This window comes from Tiliqua scincoides, chromosome 1 (genome assembly GCF_035046505.1).
Source record: "Tiliqua scincoides isolate rTilSci1 chromosome 1, rTilSci1.hap2, whole genome shotgun sequence".
NCBI classification, from domain to species: Eukaryota; Metazoa; Chordata; class Lepidosauria; order Squamata; family Scincidae; genus Tiliqua; species Tiliqua scincoides.
The window spans coordinates 886,032-913,424 of record NC_089821.1 but is presented as its reverse complement, the minus strand read 5'-3'; the positions used below and the strand labels follow the sequence as shown (position 1 = coordinate 913,424).

The window sequence follows — 27,393 nt, the reverse complement described above, 5'->3', positions numbered from 1 at the left end:
TGGCAACTCTGTCCTCACTGCGGTGGCGGCCGCCATTTTGGAGGTGCATATAGCTGCCCAGGGCCAAGAGGCCACAAGCCAGTGCTCATCAGAGCCTCGGTGAGTTCCCCACCGTGCCCAGCCCTGGCGGACGCCCCCCATGGCGAATTCCACCAAGGCCCCAGAGATGCTTGACCCTCGCACAGGGCTTAGCTCCCTGGATTGGGGGGGAGCTCACCAATGCCATCAGGGATATTGTCTAGGCCAGCATCTGCACTGCCATGGAGACCTACCAGAGTCCTGGAGGAGCTCCACCCCCCCCAGCCCTTTCCACTGATCTCCCAGCTGCCTCTCCCTGGATGAGACTGAGGTGGTTCCCCCCCAAAAGGCAGAGGGGACCCAGCGCCCATTGCTCTGAATCAGAGCACACCCCAAGCCCAAAGGACCAAGACCTGGGTGAGGTGGGCTCCAAGACCCTGATGAGGAGGGCAAGATCTCAGGTGAGGAACAGGAGCCCCAGGGAACACACCTCTTCTCAGAGCAGTTCCACAGGCTAATATCTGGGGTGATCCAAGTCCTAGACCTCCGAACTGACCAGGCCCCAGTTGAGGCCCAGGGGTCCAAGACCAAGTGAGGGTCCCCGGCAGTCTTCCCAAGCCAACAGGAGACCCCCCCAGTGGTTCGCAATGCCCCCCACCTTCCAACAGCTGATCAACAAGTGGTGGGCCAACCCTACCAGGGCTCAGGACACAAGCAAATCATCCACAAGTTTCTACAACCTCCCACTCGAGGTCATGGCAGTCCCCCCTTGTGGATACACCATTAGCAGACCTGGGCACCTCTGTCTCCTACCTTCAGACAGCGATGGTTTCCCCAAGGAGACCCAAGGCATGCGGATGCAGGAAAACCCATGGACATAATATATAACTGGACTTTCAGAAGGCGTTTGACACGGTCGCTCATCAAAGGCTACTGAAAAAACTCCACAGTCAGGGAATTAGAGGACAGGTCCTCTCATGGATTGAGAACTGGTTGGAGGCCAGGAAGCAGAGAGTGGGTGTCAATGGGCAATTTTCACAATGGAGAGAGGTGAAAAGCGGTGTGCCCCAAGGAACTGTCCTGGGACCGGTGCTTTTCAACCTCTTCATAAATGACCTGGAGACAGGGGTGAGCAGTGAAGTGGCTAGGTTTGCAGACACCAGTTCCCACTAGTTTGCTGTAAACAATCAAACAGGAGTAGAAGCTGTAAGGAGGTTTGAAATAAAAATTACTTTACTTACTGTTTTAGAAACATGTTTATCCCTGTTGCTAGTACTGGTCCTAGACTTTGGCACAGGGAATCCTATGCTGTCCCCTTTGCATGGTCATGTGCATGTTCATGACATGCTCAAACCCATGCAGTTGAGAGCTCCTGTGTGCTGGAAAGAAGGAAACAAGGATAGAGATGCACCTCCACGGGACAGAGAACCAAAATAAAGGTCTGAGACAGGTAGCCTCTGAGTCATCTGCCTTTTGGACAGTACACTGCACCCCTTTGTCCTGCAGATGGCAATGTGCCCATTTCCCAACAAACTGCACATTGTGTCCCAAACAGAGTGTAACCAGTGTGGAGTGAAGAGGTGGTGTAGCCTAGGGGTTGAGAAACTGAGCTGTGAATTGGGAATTCCCTGGTTCAAATCTCCTCTCAATGTAAGGTTGATAATACTTGCCTCACATTAGTGTTGTAAGGATGTATATTAACAAAATCATTGTGCAGTACTTTACACTTGGATCACTCTCGTGAAATGCTAAGTGGTGGTATGTCCTGTCACTGTCACAGACACAAATATATTATTTTTACACCAGTGTTAATTCGTACTCACAATGAAAGGAAAGCATTCAATCCATTCAGGGACCTTCTGAAGCCTGCAGAGTCTACCTGCGTCTACCCACGGCCTCTGCAGGTTTCAGAATGGCTCTGTAGTGCTAAAAAATGCTGCTTCCATTTTCCCTTGGGAAAATAGAAGTGATGTTTTTATGACTTAAGGCAGGGGTCTCTAAACTTTTTGACCAAAGGACCGCTTCAAACATCTGGCACAGTGTCGAGGGCCAGAAAAAAAAATTAAATATAAAATTTAAATAAATACATTAGAGATGGAAGTTAGATAAATGAATAAATGGGCCTAAATGTCCAGGATTTCTCCAAACACCAACACAGTCCAAAGCACAAACTTAAATGGACCCCCATTCCCCCACCCCACAAGCACAGCTCTGGTTGTGTTTGGTCAACTGGGCCAGAGGCTCTCAGGTTCAGAGGCTTGCCGCGGGCCGCATCTGGCCCCTGGCCCAGGTTTTGGAGACCCCTGTTTTAATGCATTCTGAGGCCTGGGGAGGGCTTCTAAGAACGAATCCTTCACAGATACTGAGACCCCATCTGTAGTTCATGTTTGAAATCCTGGCTGCATCACAGCATTTTAACTGATGAAGCCAGTGAGTGAATCTGGGACCTTCTGTATGGAAAGAATGCACTTTAGCGTTGCGCCCTTGTCCTCCTCTGAAAGTAGCAAATGTCTGGTTGAATGAGAGAACCTTTTGTTTTTAAAAATTTTATTTTATTACAGTTCTACTGCAAACCAAGGAGGAAACGTTAAGCCTGACTTCATGAATTCTTTTCATGTCACTGCGGATATGGACAGAGAAAAGGATGTTGCACTCCTGTTAAAAGAGTTGGACATTCTAAGGTCACGTAACAAAAAGGTACAATAGAAATATTATAAAGCAGCTGTTTAACCAACCCTAATTTTTACTTTTATTGACAAGATAGAGCTCTCTTTTGTAGCAGCAATGGTCTATATTATTTGATTGGTTAATGTTGGTATTTTTATTTGCCCTGACCTTTTTAATTGGTGGCATCAGGAATATATTGGCATAAGTACAAGTGTCCTCTCCTTTCTTGTGCAGTTCTCTCTGGCTCAGGGCTTTTTGGAAATTAGGGAAGGAAGGCAAAACTCATTCAGAACCTTCTGTGGTTTAATTAAACACTCTGAATAACCTCAGTCGGCTTTCGGCCAAGACTGATCAGGAGATAACCCCGTATAACAATAGAACCTCTCTAGTTTGCATTGTTGAAGAAGAGATCCATTGTAGATCACAGAATTTTACATATCAGCAATATTTGTTCCACTTCTCAAAGCAGTCAATCTGGACAACCTCTTTGAAGTAAATAGATCAGATAGCATTTCCCACAAATGTGCTTAGTTATGCTAGGAAAATCTAATTTTCATAATTTTTAAATAGTACTGACAAAATCTGTAGTGAATTGTTTTACAGATATAATGATGCTTTATAATCTAATTGCAGAGTGACTGTTGAACCTCTAAATGAGATAAATTCATTAAGCCCTATGGGTAACAGGAGGAATAAAAATCTCTGTTTTAGACCCCACTACTCAAAAGATACGTGGATTATGCCCAACTGAAACAGGTCTTTGAAGTTAATTCTTTGGGTCCGGTGCAGTGTTGCTAAAGATTTTTTTAAAAATAGTTTGCTTTTTGTTCAGTTTATTAACTGCTTCCTTTTCTATGCAGCAATAATCTCCATATGCTGGCTGAGTTGTCTCACTAATATTTACCATGTGTGGCCATGATCCAGCAATGCGATTGTGGGTATAAAAAATTGGGCATGTGACCCAGTGCATGGGCACTGTTGTTTTCTTTCAAAATTGTGTCTGCCAAAGGGTACACTCTGTGCAATGTGCGAATTTCAAAAGCAGTTTATAAAGCAGCATCAGGGACAGCTGTTTTCTCAGGGATGGGAAAATCCTATTAGGTATATAGATTTGGCCTGTCATTTTGATTTGCTACTTTCATTGGGGAGAGGATTCTTATTCTGGAACTGCTATTCCAATATCTGACATCATACAAAAGTTTATCTAGCAGAGCTGCTACTAAGTAGAATATGTAATTGTGCTCCTATTTTACACTGTGTTTTGAAAATTGCCATGGCCATTTGTGGAGACAAGTTGATGTCCAATCTCTCTGCATTGGTTGGCAACCTTCAGTCTGGAAAGACTATGGTAGAAGCCTACAGCACCCGGTATTCCCAGGTGGTCTCCCATCCAAGTACTAACCAGGCCTGACCTTGCTTAGCTTCTGAGATCAGACATGTGCAGGGTCTCTTGGCTATGCCGCCATCATGTAAGAGCAGGCAGTCCCTAAGGCACCCAGGGCCATTTAGGGATTTAAAGGCAGCACCCTACAGCATGAATTGCACTCAGGAAGACACTGTGCAACTTGAATCCTCTGCCTCAACTTCTCAAGGATGTTTGTTGCTGCTATAATGTTTTGTTCTGCTATTGTCCCTGAATCCCACAGCCAACCAATTCTTCCTGGCCCCTACAGCAATTCATAAGCTGCATTTCCCACACACATCCCCAGTGAAGTGATGACCACACACCACAGTTTATTGGGACAACTCTTCTGCTGACATTAATGGAGCTTTAAAGAGCTTAACTTTGTTGGACTTTGTTAATGTGTGAAATATCAAAATGGGTAGGACTTCCATTTTTGATGGTCTTTCTAGAATAACTTGAACTCAGTCTGTTCTGTTTATTTACTAGCATCCTGATTTTCTTGTCTTAAATGCATTATCAGTGTGTCTTTTAATTAAAGTAATTAAGTAACAGTAATTAAAGAGAAATTGTCATACTCTGTGTGCCAGGAAGATCTTGGTCATCCAAGGTCATCTTGCCCAATCCCCTTCCTGTAGCAGGAAATCCTCCTAGAGTATCTCCAGCAGGTGCCTGTCAGCCTCTGCTTGAAAATCTCCAATGAGGAATTTGATAGCACCTACTTGGGAAGTGGAATTATTCCTTCACTGGCAACACAAGCTATCCAGTTGGGCGCTTTATGAAACCAGCACAAGATATTAAACTTCTTGATGAGACAATGGTAGCTGCAACTGCCAACTTAATGTAAATGTTTTTTGAATTTGGATTACAAGCATTAATAATAATAAAATTATATACCTTCTTTCAACAAAAACATCACAGAGTGGTTTAAAATAGATAGATGGCTAAATAAATAAGTGGCTCCTTGTCGCAAAAGGACTCACAATCTAAAAAAGATGCAGAAAAAGCAGAAGGAGGCAGGCATTCGGAAAAGTGAAATGCTGGGTTGATGAGGGACAGGTGCTCTTCTTCAGCTACATATGAAGAGGTACCTCATTGCCCAATTAGCAGCAAAATAATTTTAAGCTATGCATAATTTTATAGTTATGTGTGCCCGTTGGGCAAAAAGGCGGGGTATAAATTAATAAAATAATAAAAAATAATAATAATAATATAATTTCTTCTTTTTCTAAAGTGATCAGGAAATTGTACTGTAAACAGTGTTTGTTTTAAAAAAATATGTACATAACTACACAAAGAGAACAGATGCAAAAAGCCAGCACTCCTTAGTGCATGGCTTCTCAGACTGGGGAGTCACGATGCCCCAGCCTGTGGGCCCTGGACTCTGCCCCCTTAAGGGACAGGGTCAGAGGGAAGGCAGTGACACGATCCCCAGGATCGCATTGCGCAGGGACTGGCATGCACTTACTGGAGGTGCAGGGAGCCCTGCGCAATGCTCTGCAGGGCTTCCCATGTCTTAGAAAGTGAAAGTGGAGTGTTGGCGCTCCACTTCTGGTTCATAATTACAAACCAGGGGCGGAGCGTGATTGCTCCGCTTTCACTTTCTGAAGCTTGGGGAGCCCTGCCTTCCCCTGCCCCCGCCCCCACTGCCTTCCCCACTCCCCCACAAGGACTTACTGCGGTCCTCAAACTCCCTGCAAGTTTGAGAATCGCTGCCTTCATGTCTTGCTTGTTTTAGCCAGCAAACCAGATTGCTATGCAGGACTGCAGAGAGATTTGGTGGGACCTGGGGAAGATTTGTAGCAGGAGCCCTTTCCGGCATCCGTGCACCATGTCTTCCACTCTCCTGCCCTCTCCTGTTGCCTTGGCAACTGGGATGTGCTTTGGAGCATTTGGGAGCTGTATAGGTTGATTCCAATCAGTTCCCATAGGGTATGCCTGCTCCTGCACACCATTGAAGACTGGGTGATAACCCTACTTGGGGCCCCATTTAACTTGAGGGACCTGGAGAATTATGCCCCACCTCTGCTCTCTCCTGTGGCCCCGCTACTGTGAAAAATTGTTATCCATAATCCAAAGTGCAGGTTGGGGTTTTTGACTTTTTCTTCTTGAACTGCAAACCCCTTGCCAAACCATAACCTTTCTCTGAAAATCTCTTTGGTGTCAAACGTGCTTTGTCATTTCTTATTGGGTGAGGCTGGGGAAACTGCTTCTTCAGAACCGCAAATCTGAGCGTCTCCGAGTTCATGGAACTTGCTGCTCTCAACTTAAACACACAGGCCAGGATGTCGGTCTCTTCTTTGCTGTTTTCCCTGTATGTGAGAGTTCATCCGGGAAACACTCAGAAGTAATTTCAGAATGTGTGAAATTAAACAGGGCATAGCCTTTATAGCCAGACTGCAGCCTGGTTCAGGCCGGGGGGGGGGGGTAGGGAGGGGAAAGGAACCTTTCCTCCCCTTTCCCATTCCCTTGAAGGCCTCCCTTGGCCTTTTCTATAGCAATGGATGGTGAGGATAGCCTGCCAGCCCCAGACGGAAGCATCTGATTGCTGTATAATAGTGGGGGCGGGAGATGGAAGCTGGGAAAGGTCCTCTTTCAGTTCCTCCTGAAACATCCCTTCCCAGTTCAGGGATGGGAGTTGAACCTCATGACAGGTGCATCCACCTCAGCAACATACTTATAACCTGTTGTGGGCTCCTCCCCTCCCACCTTTCATTGTTGTGTTATTGTGTGTGTGTGTTTTAACCTACACTGTACCGTTTCGTGTCTGTCAGGTGCTGTATGCCTTCAGCTTTCTGTAACGAAAGCACAGGCCCAGGGTTTCTTCTTAATTTGCAGATGTCTACATTTCTCTGTACTTAATGGATCCGAACGGTTTCCTGAGGGCTTTGGGGGATTTTCCTGCTGCTAAGGCCAGTGACTCATCTGAGGCTCTGGTTGCCCTCTGGAATAGGGAGTTGGCCAGGGTCGTGGATGAGATTGCTCCTAAGCAGCGTCCGCCATGTAGCAGAGTCAACGTAGCTCCTCGTAGCTCCAAAGTAGTGGCCTAGGGCCCACTATAGGGCCTACTTTGTGGCGATGATGGCAGCGAAGCGTTCCTTCTTCTCTGCCACCATCGCATCTGCATAGAGCCGACCAGCGGAACTGTTCCATGTTGTACGGGGTCTTCTCCATCAGATCCCACCAACTAATCAAGAGGAACACACAGACGTTCGCTGTGACATGTTTGCCAGGCACTTTGTGAATAAAATAGCTCAGATTCACCACAACTTGGACTCCATGTTGACAATGTCTAGTGATGTCCCCATGGCACCTGTCAGTCCTGTTTTGTGGGATTCTTTTCAGCTTGTAGAACCTGAGGATGTGGACAGGATCCTTTGGAGTGTGAGGCTGTCCACCTGCCCGCTGGATCTGTGCCCAGCATGGCTGATTAGATCTGCCCAGGAGGGACTGGCCGAGTGGACAGAGAGGGTAGTAAATTCACCTTTGAATGAGGGGGTGCTACCTCTGGCATTAAAGCAAGCAGTGGTTCGCCCCCTCCTGAAAAAGCCCTCTCTGGACCCCTCTATATTGGATAATTATTGGCCAGTCTCGAACCTCCCGTTTCTGGGCAAAGTGATCGAGCTGGTGGCCTCTCAGCTCCAGAGGATCCTGGATGAAGCAGATTTTCTGCATCCCTTTCAATCTGGCTTCAGACCTGACTTTGGGACGGAGATGGCCTTGTTCGCCTTGGTGGATGACCTACGCCAAGGGCTGGATGGAGGGAGTGCATCCTTGCTAATCCTTTTGGACCTCTCAGCGGCTTTCGACACCATTGACTGTGGTCTCCTGGGACGGTTGGCCGAGGTGGGGATCGTGGGCACTGTTTTGCAGTGGTTCTAGTCCTTCTTGGCCGACAGATCCCAGATGGTGGTACTGGGGGACTCCTGTTTGGCACCCTGGCCCTTGAGGTGTGGGGTGCCGCAAGGTTCTATATTGTTCCCCATGTTGTTTTGCATCTACTTGAAACCACTGGGGGAGGTCATCCGGGGATTTGGAGTTGGGTGCCATCAGTATGCTGATGACACTCAGCTCTATCTCTCCTTCCCACCAGACTCCAGGGTGGCTGTCTCTTTCCTGGAGCGTTACCTGGAGGCATTTGGGATCTGGATGAGGGCGAACAAGCTGAGATTAAATCCGGACAAGACAGAGGTCCTCCTGGTGCAGAAATCCACGATGCGGGTGCTGGACGATCACCTTACTCTGAATGGGGTTGCACTCTCCCTGAAAGATCAGGTTCATAGCTTGGGGGTTCTCCTGGACTCGCAGCTCCTCCTGGATGTCCAGGTGTCAGCTGTGGCCAGGGGTGTCTTTGCCCAGCTTCGGCAGGTGTGCCAGCTGCGGCCGTACCTGTCTCAGGCGGATCTGGCCACGGTGGTCCATGCCATGGTGACATCAAGATTAGATTATTGTAACGCGCTCTACGTGGGGCTGCCTCTGAAGATGGTCTGGAAGCTACAGCTAGTGCAGAATGCAGCGGCTCGTGTCGTTGCTGGAGGTCGGCAGTTTGACTCTGTCATGCCGCTGCTCCAGCGGCTGCACTGGCTGCCGATTTGTTTCCAGGCTGAATTCATGGCACTGGTTTTGACCTTTAAAGCCCTAAACGGCTTGGAACCAGCTTATTTGAGAGACCGCCTTCTTCAGTAGTCTGGTTTGTTCTCTGAGGTCATCAGAGCGGGCCCTGTTGGTTGTGCCGCCATTAAGAGAGATGAAGGGGATGGCGACCAGAAACAGGGCCTTCTCGGTGGTGGCACCTGCACTATGGAATTCCCTCCCCTTTGAATTGAGGGCAGCTTCCTCGTTAGTAACGTTCTGGCAGGGCCTGAAGACTTCTTTATTCAGGAAAGCCTTTGAGGCACCATAAGGGCTGTTTTTATAAATTATGTCTTTTACTGCGTACTTTTAATCTGCTGCAGATATATATTTTATCTTGTTTTAATTGTTTTTAATTTTTTTATTTTAATGTTTATTTGTATTTTACTTTGTTTTGTATTTTAAATGTGATTGTTAGCCACCTTGGGTGCCCTTTGGGGAGAAAGGCGGTATACAAATCTAATAATTAAATAAAATAATAAATACTTAGGGAGATGCCCCTGTGTGCTGAAACTCTTGCCTTATTTTTGGCTGACCTCATTTCCATGCTGAAGGCACTCAGAGCCCGATCCTGTGGTCTGCGGCGTGCCTCCGCGGCACGGACCACAGTTGCAAATGTGGCTTACCGTTGCAAATGTGGCTTACCGCCGGGCTCCCGCCAGAGCTGGCTCAACTCCAGCTGGTGCTGAGCCAGCGTGCGGTGGGCGCCCGGGTTCCATGGCTCAGCGGTGTCCGTGACCACCAGGCTATGGAACGGGAATTGGAGGCGTGGTTGGGGGCATGGGGGAGGCATTCTGGGGAGGGAGGAGACATGGTTGGGGGCGTGGGAGAGGCGTGTTGGGGGCGGGGGAGAAGCGGATCCGCGGAGCCAAGCTCCGCAGGATCCAGGGCGCTCGGGTAGGGCTGCTCGCCCTACATGAGTGCCTTCACTTTAGCGGCAACCAAACAGTCGCCGCTAAAGTGAGTAAACCTATTGCGGAACTGCTTCCCTTACTCGGGGGGACGAGCGTCTCCTTCTCCTGAGGAGCCTCCCGTGGTAGCACGGGAGGTGCTGGATCCGGCGGGAGCCCTCCGTGGAGCCGCCAGGTCCCACAGCTCAGGATTGGCTGCCCATCCTCTGAACTTGCTTTTAGAGGGAATGCTAAACACATGTTCAGGCAGTGGTCATTTCTGGTCTTTTATGAGGACCATCCCTATGGCTTTTCAAGTGTTTTCTGCTGGACTCATGAGGCTACCTGCAATTTTTAAGCTTGCGTGTATCCTTTTTGTTATATTTTAACATAGTGGCCATACTGTTGACCTGGAGATAACCATCTTATCCTCTGTTCAATTCAGCTCCAGGACAACCTGTCGGAAAAGGACAAGGAGCTGAAGGCCCTAAAGCTGAACTTGGAGCTGCACGAGAGAGCCACAGAAGCCAGGATTGCAGAACAGGCTGCAGGTACGGCAGGCAAATGTCTAACAGATGGCCGTGTGGGCCTTGCAGCCTGCGTGGCTGCTGTGTGACATGGCCTAATGAACGTTGCGTCTGTTTGCTAAAGGAGGGGTGGTTTGGCTTTTTTTATACAAGGCTGTTTAAAGTTGCTTAGAAAATAGGTGGATTTAACATCCTGGTACTGGTATTAGTGAGAGCTTTACCTGTAGTCATACTGATTTGGGTATTAAATGCATTGTTAACACCATGTCAATCCAATCACAAAAAGGTTGTTTGTTTTGTTGGAAGGTCCTGAACAAACAAGGGAAATAATGATTACCACTGCCACTACCTTTCAACCGGCAGTTCAAATACCCACTTATTGTTTTCACTTGCTCTATAAAGTTCCCCGCCACACACACCTTTGTATGGGTGACGCTCATGTATTCACCCAGACCTGTTTGATGGGGCAAGAAATCTTGGTTTTTAATGATTGATTTATTAATGATTGAAATTATGTGTTCCAATAACTAATTCCCACCTACCAAGTCTTACAAAATTTTCCAGAAAGTTATCAATGAAATTGGAAATCAACTAATAATTTCCCTGTGGTTTAAGTGATGCTTCCTTTCAATTTTTTTTTTTAAATTATTGCTTTCTTTTACAATTTGGTGGGCTGTTATGAGTTTCATGGTTTTAGAATATTTTGAAGCTGTAATGCTGACAGCACTGAGTTTTGTTTTTTGGTTGTTTTTTCATTTAAAAGGAAATGCTGATATCATAAATTCTCACCAGTTTAATTTCTGAAAAAGTTGTAAAACATTACTGACAATTCCTCTCATTTATATTATTATGTTTAGTACTAGTTGCTTTGTATCATGGTAAACTTTTACATGAATTGTGCAGTGGATCTGGCTGGGTAAGATACACTGTCTACAGGTCATCGGCGATGGTAATGGAATGGAAACAAAATAGAGTAAATTCTTCAGTTATAAAAACATATGGTTGACTTTCTGCAGTGTCACTAATCTTCAATAATTTTGCACACATTTGCTGTGTGTGTGAGTGAGAGAGCATCATAAAATAGGCTAGTCATTCTAAAAAAACACATTAGCAGAATATTTACACCTTAATATTTACACTACAAATTTTAAAAAGTATTTTTAAAGTAGCGCTATGGACTAAAAAAAAAAAAAAAGACCACCATAAAACACTCACCTAGATCATGGTTACGTCTTGATTATCTACCAACTAAACATTTACAGTATGTGAACTGTTTGGATTAAATTCCAAGTTATATGTTTGTTTTGGGGATGTTTGCACAGTGTTTTACCTATGTGTCTATAATAGAGAAATAATTTATTCAACATAGACTTTCCTTGCTCACTGAAGTCCATGGATTCCCCCCCCCCACCCATGAATTTAAAAAAAGTGTCTTGACCAAGAGAGGCTGGGCATCTTGCATTGCCCCCCCCCCCAAACCGGCTCTTATGTGCTGCTGGGGATCTCCGTGTCCTGCCCTTGAAATGGCACTTGGTGCCCTTTCTAGTATGAGGGATGTGTGCTGACATTATACAGAGTATTCTAGCCTTAAAATTCTCAATAGTAGCTTTATCCTACATATACTTGAATTAATTTAGTCTTTTTTTTCTTCGAAAGGAGAATAAAGATGTTTATCATATATTCTATTGTCCAGATTTGATATTCCAGACAAATATTTATAGATTTTTTAAAGATAAAATTTATTGCAATATATCATAAAAAACTTTGAGAGAAGAGCAGTATAAACAATTAAAGTGAGATTTATTTTTGCAATATGACTTTTGCAAATATTAGCTCTCTGCTCCTGTAATAGTTATAATATTTAGCGTTTATATATCAGAGCACTTTACATGTGTTACCTTGTTGGCCTGACAACAACATTATAAGGCGTAAGTAAGAATTAATGTCACCGTATTGCAGATGCAGGGAGTTGCTGAGGCTGAACGAGTGGCTTGTCAGATATGTATGCAAGAAAAGCGTCCCTGGCTTTGAGCATCTGCGTCTGATGTGCCTCTCACAGGTACAGAAGAGAATGTTCTTGTAAGCTGACCATTTGTCTAGCCACTAGAGGCCGCTGTACTTGCTTGTTGTTTGGAGGTCACCTCTCTCAGTTGTGTTTCATACTTCTCATTGTAGAAGGGAAGTCTGCATTGTTGTAGGTAGATCAGGCCCAGGAAGGGGGGTTGATATGGAGTGTCCCGGCATTGCCAGTCTCCCTCCCTCCGAGGCCCATTTCACCTTCCCCTTGCCCCATCCAACCCCCTCCCCCATCCCGCAGTGGACTTGCCTGCTCCAATGGGCCTCCTAGTGACCACTGGCACCAGAGGGAAGGCTCCTAGGTCTTGTGCTGTTGCAGAGAACTTTATGGCACTTTTGTGATAGCACACACTGTTGGAACGCGCATTCCTCTGGCGCAGACCCCCGTTAGGATTGGGCCCCAAGTTTCCAAGATATTAGGCTTCTCTTGTAATGTATACCTCCCTGCAGAGTGAAGACCTGCCTAATAATATGAAGAACTATGCACTGGAATTCAAGCAAATAAAAGCAATCATGTAATGAATACTTGGAGAAAACAGAACCATAAAGTGTGTGTTGTGCCATAATTTAGAATTAATAATCATAATGTCCAGTGAATGAATGGCACTGGCTGTAGATGCCTGCTGCCTTTTTTCTTCTAACATCAGGACTTAAGTATAGCACTGGAAGTGTCTGCTTTGTCAGGAATAGTAAGTAACCTGATCTTCTTGAGCCTACAGATGGCTCGCTGAAGACCAGCACCCTCTTCTGTAGAGCCAGCACCAGTGTTGAACCAATGAATGCACTTTGGCCTCTGTCAGGTGGCACAAGTTCAAATCCCTGTCTCAGCTGACCATCTCTGAAAAAGAAACAATATGAAAAGCGCTACTTTTTGATAGTTTTTTGTGCAGTGAAAAGTTGGGCAGTTGTTTGATACTTTTGCGTTGCCTTGTAAGCAAGTACACTGTGCAAAAAGACTGTGTTCATAAATTTGTTGATTTTATTATTGCCATTGTTAGTGGTATCAACATTTATTTGGCACTTTAAAGTTCATAGAGCATTCTGCATATATCACCTCAGTTCCCCTTACAATGCCATTTAAAGATTATTCCCATCTTGCAAACAAGAAGCTGAGAGTTGGTGACATGCGTCAGCTTATTTGCGAAGATCGTGGCAGAGACAGAATTTGAACCTAGGGCTTCTTGGTTCACATCCCAATCTCTTAGCTACTTTTCTATTAGCTATGTAAACAAATTTAACTTTAACCTTTTTGCTTTCTGTGGCTCAAAATATAATCACTCTGCTGTTGTTTTTTTACCAAGTCCTATATTACCTCCAGCCAGCCAGCTAAAATTGACATGTGTGAACCATGAACCTCCTTTGCAAGTACTAACTTGTTGTGGTTCAGTACTCTTTTATTAGCCCAAGATATAATTGGCTAATTACAAGCCATTGCAAGGATATAATGACGAGGTTCAGACTGTAACTTGATTTGATAACAAATGTGGGGAGGCTTGAGACTACTTGACCTCCTTCCCCATGACCCTTCTCTTGCAAATTGTGGTTTGATGTCCTGGTTAGCTCTAACTCTAGCTAGTTAACCAACCCCAGTTCCCTGTTGCATGCAACATTTGCTGCTTGGAACTACCATTTGTTACTTTTAAAGCGAACACAAACACTTTTACTCTCCTTTTGTGTGCAAAGGAGGAAGAGAGAATGAGAATGTTCAAACCTGCAGCTCTCATAGTCAGAAACCATGATTTCCTATTGCAGGCGCACACCACCAACCCCCCCCCCACCCATGCAAGATACATTCCCGCTTCTCCCGCAGATACTAAAACTGCAGATAAAAGTAAACCCTATACTTACTGTAGCACCAAGTGCTCTTTCTCATGTCTCTTTCTTTGCAGCGCTCCTCATTTGCAACCCTTCCTGTTACAGGCAGCACTCAGCCAGAAGGCTAGAGGAGGAAGACGGCCAGAATGCTAACAGGAAATGGACAGCTTCTTTCTTCCTGTTTAGCATTCTGACTATTTCTCTATTCTACCGTTTTGGCTGACTGCTTCTCATGTTCCTCCTCTAGTGTTGTGTAACAGGAAGGGCTGCAAACAAAGAGCACTGCAAAGGAAGACTGATAAGTAATTACCATGTGGGGGCAGAGAACTGCAGATAAGTGAAACCGTGGATATGGGATCTGCAAGTGTGGAGGATGCCTGTATCTATTTAAAACATTTAGATACAGCCTTTCCTCTTGAAAACTAAGATGGCTCACAATCAGTAAAACACAGTACAATAAATAAAATACAAGAGATAAAATGCAACAAAAATAAGGGATACAAGAGTGAGGTCCCCCCATGACCACATAAACCAATGCATTCTGCACTAAAATGGTCTTCAAGGGCAGCCCTGTGTAGAGTGCATTACAGTAATCAAGTCTTACTGTCACCAGTGTGTGGACCCCTGTGGTCAACTCTAATCAACTCAGGTAAGGTACATGAGCCAGAGCTGGGAGAGTGTCCCCCTAGCCATTGCCACCCCCTGATTATCCGGGAGCAACAGCAGTCTAGGAGGACAATCAAACTGCACGCCTGTTCCTACAAAAGGAGTGCAACCCCATTCAGAACAGGCTGGTAGCCCAGTAGCTGCATCGTAGTTCTCTGGCCCATGAAGACCTCTGTTTTGCCAAATGTGGAGGCCAAGCCTAGGCATGTCTACTCAGAAGTAAGCCCCATTGTAGTCAATGGGTCTTACTCCCGGGTAAGAGTGGATAGGATTGCAGACTTAATGATAGCAATCATAGCACATAAAGATTGCAAACTCACATCAAGCCCAGTCTTTCACTGTTCCCCAATGGCTCTCATTTTCATCTTCATCTTTAAAAGCAGCAATGCAATGAGCTTTGCTGTTCGTTATTACAGTTTTCCTGGGCTGGTGCTGTCATACATGCCTGTTCCTCACCCTCATATATCCCCATGTTGATGAGGCAGGTCATCTTGAGAAAGCATGTCTATCACAAGGTCACCCAGTGGAGATTTGAACCTGGCACTCTCCAGTCCTGCATGGGACCTTTACCCACTGCATCACACTGGCCTTCCTACTTCACTCTTGGGTTGCTAGAGGTTCTCTCATCTATTGCTCCCACATAGCAGCTTTCCATGGCAAAGTGAGAGGCGAAGTTGGGTGCATTTAATGCAGGAAGAGCATGTGGGTGTGGAGTCTTGACCTCCTGCTCTCATCTTGCCCTTCCCCACATATGCTTCATTGAAGCTGAACTTCTTTGCAGTAATTGAGGTCCATCTGGGGGAGGAGATGATCCTGGGTGATGGACTGAAGAAGTGGGAGTTTAGCACCCACTAGTTGTGCACCCTTCTGTATCTTGAATCACACCCTGACACTTGGGTAGGTGCCAGAGGTGGCCGGAGTCTTCTGTCTGCTGCCACTGTGCATAACTTGTTCTGAGGCTCTGTTCTATACCGAGAGTCTGAGCGTTCGGACCTTTGCCATTTGGAACACCCCCTTTCCTAATCCTCATAAGACAGAGATGCGCGTCTCAAACCTCTCGGAGGGCCACCTTCCTATTTGACCAACTCAAGAGGATGGCACTGCTTAGGTTAACCAAGGAGAAGCATTTTTGCTACAATCTCCCTTCAGTTGGGGTGTTTCTCTCTTCCCCTCCCAGGCCCACTTTGTCTCTTGTTACCACAAACTATGTGCTTTCTCCTCTCTGCACCACTGCAGGTTTTCATCCCACAGCAAGCCCTCTTGTCTCTGCACCATCACAGGTCTTGCCCTCAGCTTTTCTTAACCCTGACCTTTCCTCTGCAACTCCATGCCTCAGTCCATCGCTTCTTTTCTGTCTCCTCTCCTTGTTCCCTCTAGGATTTCTCTTTGCTCCCCTCTCTCCATTGTCTCTTGTTGCTCTGCTTTCACGGCCCATTTTTGCTGTTTCTCAGTCTCTTCTCCACTGCATTATTGCTACGTTCAGCATTCATAGCACATAGCGATTTTCCTCTCCCAGCAATCCTACAGCATGATGGTGCACCTCTGAATCCAGAGAGGGAAGAAACCATTAAGCCGTAGTGACACCAGCATTCTTCCAACCCATCCCTGCTTTTGGTGCACTGTGGGTCTTAGAGACGTGGGAAAGGGCTACCTGTAGAGGTGGAGGCACTATTCATTCCAGGGCTTTTCGATTTTGCAGGCTGGGCCTGTGGGGTAACTCAGACCCTGCCCTGCCTTAAAAGGAGTTTTAAGCGTCAGAGCTTTTAGCCAGCTCACTCTATGGGAGGAGTGTTCCAGATAAGTGTTGCCAGACAGTTAATATTTATTGTTTTTCTTAAGATTCCTGGCTGTTGTCCATGTTGTAATTGACAAATCTTTCATTTTAAAAGACTGATAATTGCTACTGTTGTAAATAGGAATTTATTCCTGTTGGAGGAATAATTTTAAACTATACTTTAAAAGCTTTTTCTTCATTGTGTAAAAATTACCTCTATTGCTGAGCCAGCAGGTGATTTGAATATCAATGTTAGAATAGGTGTAAAACATTATTGAACAGTAATCTTAAATTCACAGAAAATCTGGTTAGAGAAACAGAATAACAGCACAATCCTATGCATGTTTACTCAGAAGTAAATCCTTCTGTGCCCAGTGGGCCTTACAATCAAATGTGTATAAGGTTGAAGCCTCAGTAAAAGACTGCTTGCCTACTCAGAAGTAAGCCCATTGAGTCCAATGGTACTTACTGCCAGATGACTATATATAGGATTGCAGCCTAAGAGACTGTGAAAGAGCACATGGTCTAATTTACTGATTGATGCAGAACTCACGTTCTGGAACTCAGGATTTTGACTGAAAATAAAACTTTAATCACGCCACTCTTGTGAGATTAAAATAAAGTAGTATCTAGAAGATATGCATGTATGAAATATGCATGTTGTAGCAGCTCTGCAAGACTTTGTGCAAGTGATGACATTCTGGGATTTTGAAAACGTGAAATTCCTTGAGATGTGTCAGGTGATGATGATCTTTAATAAGAAAATGTGACGTTGGCTGTATTTATGATTTAATGACATAGTAGTTCTCCTAAAGGATGCTTGCTTATCTCTATCAAAGACCGAAGAGGACTTTTCTAATGCCTTGTTTGTCATGAGTTCATAGCTTTCAGGGTTCTGGTGGCAGTATGGTGGTAATTTAGAGGGCAGGCAAAGTTTTAACAATTCCCAGCCTGTTTTTTGTATAGTGTGTGTTTCACATCTCTGTACCTTGACAGACTTTCTTAAATGCCCCTTCAAAATTCTAATTGTGCCTGGAGCTTTTCCTTGAAATACTTGAAGTGGATTAATATAAAAATGGATAAAATGTGGTATGCATTAAGAATGTCAGAAGAGCCCCGCTGGATCAGGCCAAAAGCCCACCTAGACCAGTTTCCTGTATCTCACAGTGGCCCCATCAGATGGCTCAGGAAGCACACAAGGCAACAAGAGACCTGCATCCTGGTGCCCCGCTTTTGTTCTTAAATATTCTTAAAGAACAAATGCATTGTTCTTAAATGGAATGAAAATAGAATGTTATAATAATGATAAATAGGAAACTATTTGAATTGTACTTGAAAGACAAAATAATCCAGTCAGAATCAGGGAGTAAACATTTATTTAGCATTGGTTATTTCCTCTTCCCGTTAAAAGGGCTCTTTTTAATTTAAGGTGTTCATCATGGAAGGGAGACTCCAACAATTTCTTTTAAGCACTTTGGAGACTACTTTTTAGATGCCATTTATTTTTCTTTCTTGCATGTCATCCATTAAAGATTAGCTGTGGAAGGTTGGAGCATGGAGAGATTATGAATGACAGAGCAACTCCTGTGGAATAATAATCAGTTTTTGATATTTAATGCTGTTTGACTTTTGCAGACACATTTCTTATTAACCTTTGATACAAAGAGAAATCCAGGTTCCTGATATCTCATGGAGAAGATGAATTTGAGATCCTCTTCCAATTAAACTGAAATAAGGCCAGTATTGGGCTTTAGCCAAAAGATCTCAATAGTTCCCAACCCCTGTGTTTATAAATCTAAATATGTGTGACATTCTATTTTTAAAAGTATGTAATGAACATAGTTTTACTAATAATTTGGTTCTAAAATAATTCTTTCTATATACAATATGTACTTAGCCTTAGTTTTGTTGTAAGATTGTTACTTTATGCAAATATATTTTCAAAATCTTTCATTAAACAGTGCCTTGATAAATTCAGAACCTTTATTACACTGTAGGTGCTGTTCAGTTCTACAAAAATCAGTTGGGGTTTTGCATGGACTTCTGTGAAAGGTGAATCGTGTCCTGCCGTTGCTAAACTTTCAGTGTGATGATATATTGACGCAAAGAAGTTTTGGCTTGAATTTTTCCGGTATTTATACTAGGAATATGTGTTGGATGGAAATTGTTGTTTCAATTTTTCTTCTCAAAGTTTATGGATACTTTTGTGAATTGTTGAACTTGTCTCATGAATGCAGAGTTGCAAACGTTGATTACATGGAATAGTTCAATGATTCAGTCGTTGATGTGGCTGTGATACCTATGGGTATTTCAATCTAGCACTTAATTACTTATGTTTCTGCTTATAAAGCACACTCCCATATACCCAAAAGAATCCCAGTGTCATCCAGAAAAAATCTAGGCTCTTGGGAAGATCTGTCCACTCACAGCACAATTCAGAATTTTTAAATGTGGTGACAATTGTTTGATGTGTGTGTAAATGGTTGAGCAAATCTCATCAAAAACTGCTGTTGCTAAACAATATTGTACTGTTGTTGATTTTGGAAAGTCATTTGTGCAAAAATTACTCTTTTGAAGCAGGAAAGGTGTGTTTAGTGTTGAACAAGGAGCAGTTTTGACCCAAAAAACCAGTTAGGGGAATGTGGCAGAGAGCAGTGCATATAGTCTCACTTGCATGTTCTCGCTCTCTCTCGCTTTCGTTTTCTTTACATGAATCTGGGTAAACAAGAACACTGCAGTGAAGAGTTTTTCCACTTGCTTATTATTAAACAGTTCAGGTCCTTGGGTAAAATCAGTGTACTTAACCACAACACACAAAGAAATTTAGGAGCAGATGAGTACCTTCAACCAAATATGTACCACAAACACAAAGTAAGAAAGGTGTCCGAATATTCTATCTGTGTTTGGACACATTGCAGATAAAGCAGAGGCACATTTATATGTAAAGAGGTTTTAGTCTATAACTCCTATTAGTGACCAGTTAAAAGTGCTCTATTTGTATTTATTTGTGCATCTCTATAATGCTTCTATTTTTCAGCATGCTCTACTGACATCAGAACAAGGTCTTTACATATTTTTTGTAGGTGTCTTGGGATCTGAAATGACAGTCATTTTAATGCGACCATGATTCAGGTTTTGGGCTTAGTCTGTTTCTGAGAATTATCAGCATTTTGCAATAGGATGTGTGTACAAGCTGATAAGTAACAACGTGTTGTAGTGACACTTGCATTTGTGCATTCAATCTATTTTAGTTTGTGTGTTATTAAGGTACATATCTAAAGGTGATGTCACACATTGCGTGGCACTCCGGGTCAGTACAGTTGTTAAATACTGGAAAAAGCAAAGCAATTTATTCTCTGTGGAACTTTTTCCTCACCTAATTCTTACATAAGAAAATGATTAGTGTGAAATAATTTTAAGCAGATTCATCTTGAAATGAACTAGAAAACAAATACAAGCAAGCAACTTGTTAGAGGAATCTTATGTTCATTGCTTGACCAAACAACCCTTATTTTCCTCCCCTTTTCTTTAAAATAGGGAGCAAAGTGAGGGGTAAAAGGACTTTTTCCCTCCATCTTCTTCTCCCATGACATGAAACTCTCTTATTAGTTTGGAAAAGCTTTATGTTTACTAGAGATATCTAAATATAAAATGTGTCGTCTTGTCTTTCGTGTTTACCATTGTGGGGAGAAGACATCTGTGCAGAGCCATTAGAAAGTGCAGTGATCCACCATCTCTAAGGAAAATCCTCGGTCACACAGAGTTCAACAGCCACTAATCCTGAATACTAAGTCCCAAATCACAAAAAACTCACAATAGCTCATTATTGCAGTAAAGTTTTTTTGTTTCTTTGTTCTGTTTTTTTAAATGTTGTTTGCTAAAGATACCTGAGAAATTATTGAGAACCAAAGTAGTGAGAAACTATCAAAAATGTGCGCACTTTGAAGAAAAAAAATCAAGGTACACAATAGGAAGGTATCAAAATTTTGTTATGTGTGTGCATTTGTGTTTTGATTTTGCTCTCCTGGAGTGGAGAATGGTAGGTATGTTTTTCCATTTAAAAAATGTAAGGGAGAAGCACTTCAGAATATTGTTGAAAAATTTGTAACAAGATAATTTTCAGAGCTTCACATCACACTGTAATTAGTACAAAGCAGAATACAGAGCTATACATAATCATCTTGTTTTAGTGTAGATAGGTCTTACACGGTCTTAAGTTTTTACTTTCTTCGTATGCTTAACATGAGTTCCATAGTAGACATTTAAAAATCCTTACAATTTCTTCTGTGACTCATTTGCGATTCCCTTTCTATATTTACACAGATGACCTCCAGGAAGCCGGCAAACAGTCGTCTTTTCTGGGAAATGTCCTCTCTCTCTCTCTCTCTCTCGCTCACTCACTCCCCTCCCCTCCAAGGTTCTGTTGTTTGGAGAATCCTGAACCAATGTTTATCCTAGAATCCCTCTCTTGCTAGTACTGTATTTTAAAGGTAGTCTAAAAGTGTGGCCACAAGGTTTGCCAACAGAATCAGGTTTAACTAAGAAAATATGTACACTGCTTTGACTCAGTAAACTCATACCCCGAATGGTTCGGCTTCTTCATATTTGCTTTATCCCATATTAGAAAACAATTAGCTTACTAAACAAATTTGAGTATTTGGGGGTGAAAAAATCTACTTTGAGTCTCTCTCATTTGACTAAGAATTACAGGATATCTGATAAGCTTGTTTAAAAATGGACATATCCAAATATTATCGTAAACACCCAATGATTTGTTTTACCTGCAATATAAGTATTTTACTTAGTTGGCTTACATAGTAGCTAATAATATTTGTTAATGTAATTTAACTGCTGTGAACCTTTGCTGAACAAATATTGAAATTTATACAAGTCAAAGAATGAGGATCTCTAATGACTTTTGTAAAGACTTCCGTTTAATAGTTAAAGAGAAAAGTTTATATGACATAGCCAATGTAATTAACAGCAGGTTTTACATTTAATAAAAAGAAAGAAGCATATGTATTTGCTTTATTCATTTCAGCATAATTTGCATTACAGTTATGGGTATTTAATAAGCAAATTCCAGCTAAAATGCTATGTTGATTTTCTAAGTGAACTTTGAAATAGCTGTGTACCTTCCAAAAACTGTCTGTTTACAATTATTATCTGTCTGAAAACTACAAGTGTTTAAGACTTGATGGGTTTAGAGACCATTATCTTTCTGGAAGGGGAAAAGAGAGATTTTGTGTAGTCCTGGTGTTGGTATTGGCTCTAACTGTAGATGTGATATTCAACTGCTATCAGACTCGTAATAACAAGTCATCTAACTGCAGTTCCTGAGCATGCTTATCTGAGAGTAAATCTCATGGAGCTCAGTGAGAATGAATTCTAAGTACACATGCCTGGGATTAAGTTGTAAATGTTTTAGAGGTGGAAATATATATTGTTGAAATCATTTATGAAGCAAAAATGTATATTCAGTAAATTGGTTTGCAGGAGCAGTAGTCATGCTTAACTTTTTCATGGAGAAAGTTTTAATCTGCTTTGGTTGTTCCTTATCATCTTCCCCCCTTTCATATCGTAGCACCTGATGTTGAATAGAGACACATTTTATTCAGTCAGCGTCACATTTCAGCTAAAATGTCACTTTCAAAACAGTCTGCTGGGTTGAGACATTGAAGTAAATCGAGGTGTTCCAGGAGTTGCCAAGATAAACCTCGTTGTTCCAGGAACAACAAGGTGACTTTGTCGCAGGAGTCCTGGACGCTTTTGCCAGCAGTTCCGTTGGGCTGCACAGGACAACTTACAAACCCTTGTTTTAAAGACAGCATCTGGTGGTCTCTGTTGTGTTGAGGGTTGTTGATTGGACCGAAATGGGTTTCTGTGGAATTGTAAGGAGTCCATGCTGTGGTTTCTTGAGAACCTGTGCAGGGGGGTGGAAGGTGTCTCTTGTCTCTTTGCGGAAGCAGCCTCAGCACCTTTGGGACTGCAGCACAGCCAGGTGCACAGATTCCCTCTGGCACTCAGATCTGTGAAAAGACATTTCCATACTGCAGCCCACATTTTTCTTTAACTTTGGGATTCATGACTCTGATCATGGCCCACTTTGCCTCAGCAACCCCCCTGTCATTGGATCCTGAGAGACATCTTGGGCTGATTTAGAGGCAGTGCCAAGCCATGCTTGCAAGGCTTGGGCTCGCTTTTCTGCCTCCCCTTTCATCCTCCCTGGTTCCTGATTTTGCAGCAAGTCCTAGTTTGGCGTGGTATCTGAACTGCCTCTGTCCATGCTTATTTGTCTTCTTGGTGCAGTGCCTCTTAAAAATGAGACCGTCCCAATGAGTTAAAACCAAGAACTACATATGATTAATAAAAAGGAATTGGACTAGAAAAAAACTGGTTGTGTGGAAACAAAATGCAGTTGCTAAACTGCCACTTGAACACAAGAATTTAAAACTATACCAGGACCAAACCAGAGTCTTTAAAACAACAAAAGTCCTCGAAATTGGAGAAATCTGCTGCCAGTTGGCAAGATCCTACATGACAAACACAATGTGGGGCATTTTATGAACTACACAGGAGTTTGTCTGCATGATATCCCCTTCCATAAAATATCATCTATTACTTTGCAGTTCTCATGTTATGAAGTTATTCCTATGTGCAACTTAAAACAGTTAGTTCTTGTCCCACCTTCAGTGGTTTGGGTCAGCCTTTTCCATCTGATGTACTTTTATTACACTAGGTAGTCATAGCATGCTCTGCGTACTTAAGACTTTCTTCATACTCTGATTTCTAGCTTCTTCTTCTATGTCACGCTCCTCCAAATCTTTTCTGACTTGTCATTGTCCTTGCCAGGAAGTGAACAAAAAAGTATTCTTTTTTGTAGTCTTAATTAGTCTTAATTAGTCTTAATTAGTGCTATGCAATTGCAATGTTACTTTGGAGACTTAGAAATAATACTTTTTTTGTTGAAATAGCTTATTTATTGCATTTTTTTTCCAGGGCGCTCAGTGTGTCAATTTTTAGGCAAAGTAGGTTAGGTTGAAAGTGAGCGACTGATATCCTTCATGTCTGAGTAGGAGTTTGAATAGGGTCCAGAATTGTATTTGCTATTCCAAAATAGCTCAAAGAGGGGTCTTGACCACATGAAGCTGCCCTATCCTGGATCAGACCACAGGTCTATCACATTCCGTTTTGACTCTGCAGATTGCTTCTCCATGTAGGCCTTTCCCCAGCACTGCCTGGAGCTTCGGATTGTACCTGCAACCTTCTGCATACACAAAGCTCCTGCACCACTATAATCCCTCCCTGGGAGTGCTTCAGCATTGCATTTTTTACTTGTGATCAGTGTTACCCTTATAGCTGCTTAGTCTTTTCTTCTGCTGCTTCCTAGCCACTTATCATTGTCTTGTCATGGATATGCAGTCAGCCTCCTGCATATGTTGCTTGGATTTCAGAAAAATTCCTGGAGGAATATGGTATAGGACAGTTATAGAGACAAATATTGAAGGGTGGATATATTGTAGTGGTGAAGTGTCTGAATTGTGATTGGAATGTCCTTGGTTTGAGCTTCTGCCATGAATTCACTTGGATTACAACGAAATAATTGAAGTAAAGTGCTTTAAACTCTCAAAAGTGCTCTACAAATGCTAACTGCAGCTATTAAATTTACAGTGTGTATCACATTTCATTGGCAAAGGATCATACAGAATTCTATTGCTTGCTCCACATACCTTACGCTAATCTTAATGCCTTGGTTTTTTGTTGTTTTTTTTTTAAACTTCAGCCCTTTATGCCACATAGCATGACAATTTTCAAGTTTAGGTCAAACTTTTTCTTACAATTCTGTCCCATCCTTCCTGCAAGGTGTCCTTTGTCATTGTCTAGACTGAGAGATGGTATCTGGCCCAAGCTCATCACAGTGGGGGTTTCACAACTGATTGGGAAACTGAACTTGGATCTTCCTGCAATGCAGTCTGACTACTACACCACAGTAGTATTATGCCAAACTACATGAGGATGCTGTCATTACCCACTGTCCCCATTATATATCTCCCTAGAAGGCCTGTGATATGATATTATTCCCCACCCCCTATAAACAACAACTAATGAAGTGGAACAAGATTGGAGGAACTAAGTGCAAGTCATGTCACAAGTTGTCTTTTAGGAGACATTACCAGAAAGGGGGGGATGCAGCTGGCGGCCACATGTCTTTCGTACCATTTAGTTTGGCCCTTAGATGATGCCATATAGGAACTTCTGTTTAAAGAATGAACATACGATTGGATGCTTCACAGCAAAATCCTAACTTGCCCTGGAGCAGGCAGGTTAGCAGGCCTGCGCTGCATCCAGCACAAGTTTGGGGCCAGATGCGGTGCAATTTGAGGCAAGGGGAAAACTTTTCCCTTACCCCGTGTCACGCTACACTGGCCCCAGTGGGTCTACTGCTCCGTGTCGCCCAGTAACAGGGTCAGGATCCGGCATAACCAGAAGATCCTGGCCCTGCCTCCCGCACCCGCCCGTATGTTCAACCTCCTGATTGTAGAAATGGGCTATGTCAGATGCAAGGGAGGGCACCAGGATGCAGGTCTCTTGTTATCAGGTGTGTTCCCTGAGGCATTTGGTGGGCCGCTGTGAGATACAGGAAGCTGGACTAGATGGGCCTATGGCCTGATCCAGTGGGGCTGTTCTTATGTTTGTGACACCCCCGGATCAGCACAAATGACTTGTGCAGGCCTAACCCAGGGGTTAGGATTGTGCCCTCAGTGCCATAGGTTAAATATGTCTAAAAGTCTCTCTAGATTGCACTAGAGACTGTGTTTAGTTCTGGTAAGTGGTAGCAATAGCTTTCTCTCTACAGTAGGGAAGAATTTATCTTGCCTTTGTCATGATCAGTATACAAAACTTGATTATCTCCCCTTTTCACATTTCTGTGTTTAAAATACTTGCTCTATTGCAGCTCTAGTAGAAGAAATTCATTCTGCTCAACGGGAACGTGATGAAGCCATCATGGCCAGACTGAAGTTGGCCAGTGACGAGAGAGATGATGCACAGAAACGAGTAAAGCAATTGGAACAGTTTTTTGAGACGTACGTACACATTTCTTTCTATGTGTTAACTTGTTTAAGTGCACTGAGGATTTGGCAACTACTCTGCAAATAACCAATGAACATGCACATATGTACCAAAAGATGTTTCATGCTTCAGCCACTGTGGATCTGCTCAGTCTTGAAGACCAAGGCCACCAGATCTTATAGCTAACAATTACCCTTTTGTAGGGTTGTGCGTTCCTTCTTCGGTGTAACAGTACAGCCTGAACCGGAAAGGGCAAAATGGCTGGCCAGAGACCTTTTGGGAGATGGGATGAACTGACCATGCAGGGAGTGCTCTGTTGCCTTGTTAATATCTGGATGCTTTTGTTAGCTGAGCCTGTGAGGTGAGAGTTACTTTCATGCTGCTCTAGAAAACAAGAGTCCTACGCAGGCAATTGGCTTATTTGTTGCAGGGTTTATTATGGACTGAGGTCATTTTTACTCCCAAGACAAAAACGAAGTGAATGACTAGGGCTATAAGGGGACAATCCAGCATTGATTTTATTTGGGAATAAATCAGGGAAATGTGACATTCTATACAGGGGTCCTATGCTTGGGCTGTGAGGTTGTCGGTCAGAAGTTTCACTGTATAGAAAATCGATCAAGCCCTTGATGACACTTTCCATCACAGAAGGAGCAATAATCAAACCACGCACTTCATCACCCCCTGCATCTGCTGTGATGTAAAGGTTTCCTTTTTGGGGAGAAAAAGATATTAAAATGGAATAAATTTTTTTTAATGACTGTGTCTGATTTCTTTTGCTGCCTCCACAAGAAGAAGACTTGTTGTATGCTTAAAATGGTGCAACTGCAAATGGCACATCTCCACCCAAAGCATGCCATTTCTCATTCTTCATGCAGACCTGCCACCCTGATTCCCTGATGCGACGGATGCTAAAGATATTCAAGCTTCAGTCAGTTAGAGCTTGAAAACAAATATTAAAAGGCCAGAAATAGAGCTTGCTTCTCCATTAGCCTTATTTATCTAAAAACATCTATACACTACCTTTTCAAGCCTAATGGGAAGCTAAAGGCAGCTTACAGGAATAAACATAATTGGTAAGGCAGTGTCAGAAAACAAAAATCCAGTCATGATCATCAATCGAAACATCAGCTCAGTAACTTTGAATCAGCTAAAGAAAAAAGGCAACCAAAGGCTCAGCAGAACACAAAAGTTTAACTCCCCTGTGGAAGGCCAGCAAAGGGAGAGTAAATTTGGGTCTCAATTTAGGGTGAGTTCTACATGCCGGGCTCTATAACTGATGTCGCCCTGTCATGTGTTGTCACCTACTGTGTATCTAAGGATTGATGGCACCTGCAATTTTTAGCAAGGGGAGAGTAACTGGCCCACCTCACCCCTGCAGTGTCTTTTCTAGTGGCTGTCTGCTGGCGTTGCATCTTTTTAGATTGTGAGCCCTTTTGGGACAGGGAGCCATTTAGTTATTTGATTTTTCTCTGTAAACCGCTTTGGGAACTTTTTGTTGCAAAGCGGTATATAAATACTGTTAATAATAATCATCATAATAAATAGGCAAACTCCTATGGGGAGAGATTGTCATAAAAACATAAAAACTTAAGAAGAGCCCCACTGGATCAGGTCACAGGCCCATCTAGTCCAGCTTCCTGTATCTCACAGTGGCCCGCCAGATGCTCCAGGGAGCACACAAGACAACAAGAGACCTGCATCCTGGTGCCCTCCCCTGCATCTGGCATTCTGATGTAGCCTACTTCTAAAATCAGGAGGTTGCACATACCCGTCACAGCTTGTAACCAGTGATGCACTTTTCCTCCAGAAAGTTGTCCAGTCTCTTTTTAAAGGCATCCAGGGCGGATGCCA

At 43.3% G+C, this 27,393-nt stretch overlaps 1 protein-coding gene across 5 annotated transcripts in view; it reads left to right on the top strand.

Moving 5' to 3' along the window:
* The window catches only part of MIPOL1 (mirror-image polydactyly 1), a 273,609-nt gene that overhangs the window by 70,347 nt on the left and 175,869 nt on the right, over positions 1–27,393 (top strand). For all 5 annotated transcript variants that reach the window (XM_066631517.1, XM_066631516.1, XM_066631515.1 and 2 more), the window contains 3 exons: positions 2,580–2,715; positions 10,055–10,160; positions 25,424–25,553. In XM_066631517.1, the coding sequence (XP_066487614.1) occupies positions 2,580–2,715; positions 10,055–10,160; positions 25,424–25,553 (372 nt within the window). The remainder of the gene's footprint in view (positions 1–2,579; positions 2,716–10,054; positions 10,161–25,423; positions 25,554–27,393) is intronic.